Source organism: Condylura cristata, unplaced genomic scaffold (genome assembly GCF_000260355.1).
Source record: "Condylura cristata isolate star-nosed mole 26May11 unplaced genomic scaffold, ConCri1.0 scaffold00003, whole genome shotgun sequence".
NCBI lineage: Eukaryota > Metazoa > Chordata > Mammalia > Eulipotyphla > Talpidae > Condylura > Condylura cristata.
In genome coordinates this window covers 78,428,693-78,429,923 of record NW_004567104.1, presented here as the reverse complement: position 1 = coordinate 78,429,923, position 1,231 = coordinate 78,428,693, and the positions used below count along the sequence as shown (strand labels likewise).

Here is a 1,231-nt window from a genome sequence, read left to right as displayed (position 1 = left end):
GGGCATAGTAGATGAGGTTGTCCCAGCGCTCGGCGTGTCGCACTGCCACACACACAGGGCTCCGTCCCGGCTGAGCGTGTACAGCTGCGGGGGCGGGCAGGGGTCACCACCGGCCCGCCTGGCCCGGGGCCTCCCTCGCTGGCTGCTCTGACCGCGCAGGGCCCGCGCGGGCACGTACGTCCAGGCTGTCAGACTCGAAGAAGCAGCCCACGATGGCGTCCTTGTGTCCCCCCAGGGCATAGTAGATGAGGTTGTCCCAGCGCTCGGCCCCGAACACCCAGGTGGACGTGTCCTTGCTCCCGACGGCGAAGCACCTGCGGAGGCGCGGCTCAGCCTGGGCTAGAGCGGCCAAGGACAGCTGGCCAGCCCAGGGCGCCGGGCCGGTGGGCGGGAGGGCCGCCCGCCCCGCTCACCGGGAGTCGTCCGTCCAGTCGACGCAGGTGGTCTCGTCGTACGGCCCGAAGTAGGTCTTGTCCAGGACGAAGGCGTTGAACTCCCGCCTCCTCCCGGGGGCGTGGTACATCTGGGCCAGGTTGCCCTTGGTGACCACAAACTTCCTGCGAGATGGGCGGTCAGCCCAGCCCACCCGCCAGGGCCATGTCCCCGCCACACGCAGCCCCTCCGCTCGCGATGGGCGAGGCGGCCAGACACGCCAGGGGGCGCCCCGCACGGCGGACGCGGCTCGGACAGAGCAGGCTGGGCCCTGGCCAGGGCAGGTCTCCTCCCACTGGCACGCACCTGCCGTCTGGGGAGAAGGAGACGCTGTGCACGGAGCCCTGGAAGTGGAAGCGATGCAGCACGGCCCTGCCCACCAGGCTGACCAGCAGCGCGTCGCCCCCTGCAGTGGGGGGCACAGCGACCCCGGGTCAGCGGGGCCCTACGGGGCACACCCCATACCCAAGATGCCATGCACGCCAGGCAGCACCCTCGGCAGGCCCGGGCGGCCACCAGGTCCCCCCAGGGCAGGACCTTCATCGACGATGATGGCCAGGCGGCCGTCCGGGGACAGCCCCACGCACTTGACGTTGTACCGAGTGGCCAGAGGCAGAGTGTCAGATCTGTTGCTGAAAAACATCACGACGACGCAGTGAGACTCCTGCTACACAGGCATACCTGACCGCTGGCCACCCCTGCTCCTGGGGAGGGGCCTGCAGCCCTGGACGCCTCTCCCAGACACAGGCAGGCCGAGGCAGGCCGGGCCTCCACCTGTCAGAGGCCCGCTGGGGGCCGG

General features: G+C 70.8%; 1 protein-coding gene across 1 annotated transcript in view; it reads right to left on the bottom strand.

Annotated features, from left to right (window-relative positions):
- Positions 1-1,185, bottom strand: part of PWP2 (PWP2 periodic tryptophan protein homolog (yeast)) — a 6,169-nt gene extending 4,984 nt beyond the window's left edge. Inside the window, exons 1-5 of the mRNA XM_012731159.1 lie at positions 970-1,185; positions 739-838; positions 414-557; positions 179-314; positions 28-84 (exon numbers count right to left, since the gene is read on the bottom strand). Of these exons, the coding sequence (XP_012586613.1) occupies positions 28-84; positions 179-314; positions 414-557; positions 739-838; positions 970-1,075 (543 nt within the window). The 5' untranslated portion in view covers positions 1,076-1,185. The remainder of the gene's footprint in view (positions 1-27; positions 85-178; positions 315-413; positions 558-738; positions 839-969) is intronic.
- Positions 1,186-1,231: the final 46 nt, after the last annotated feature.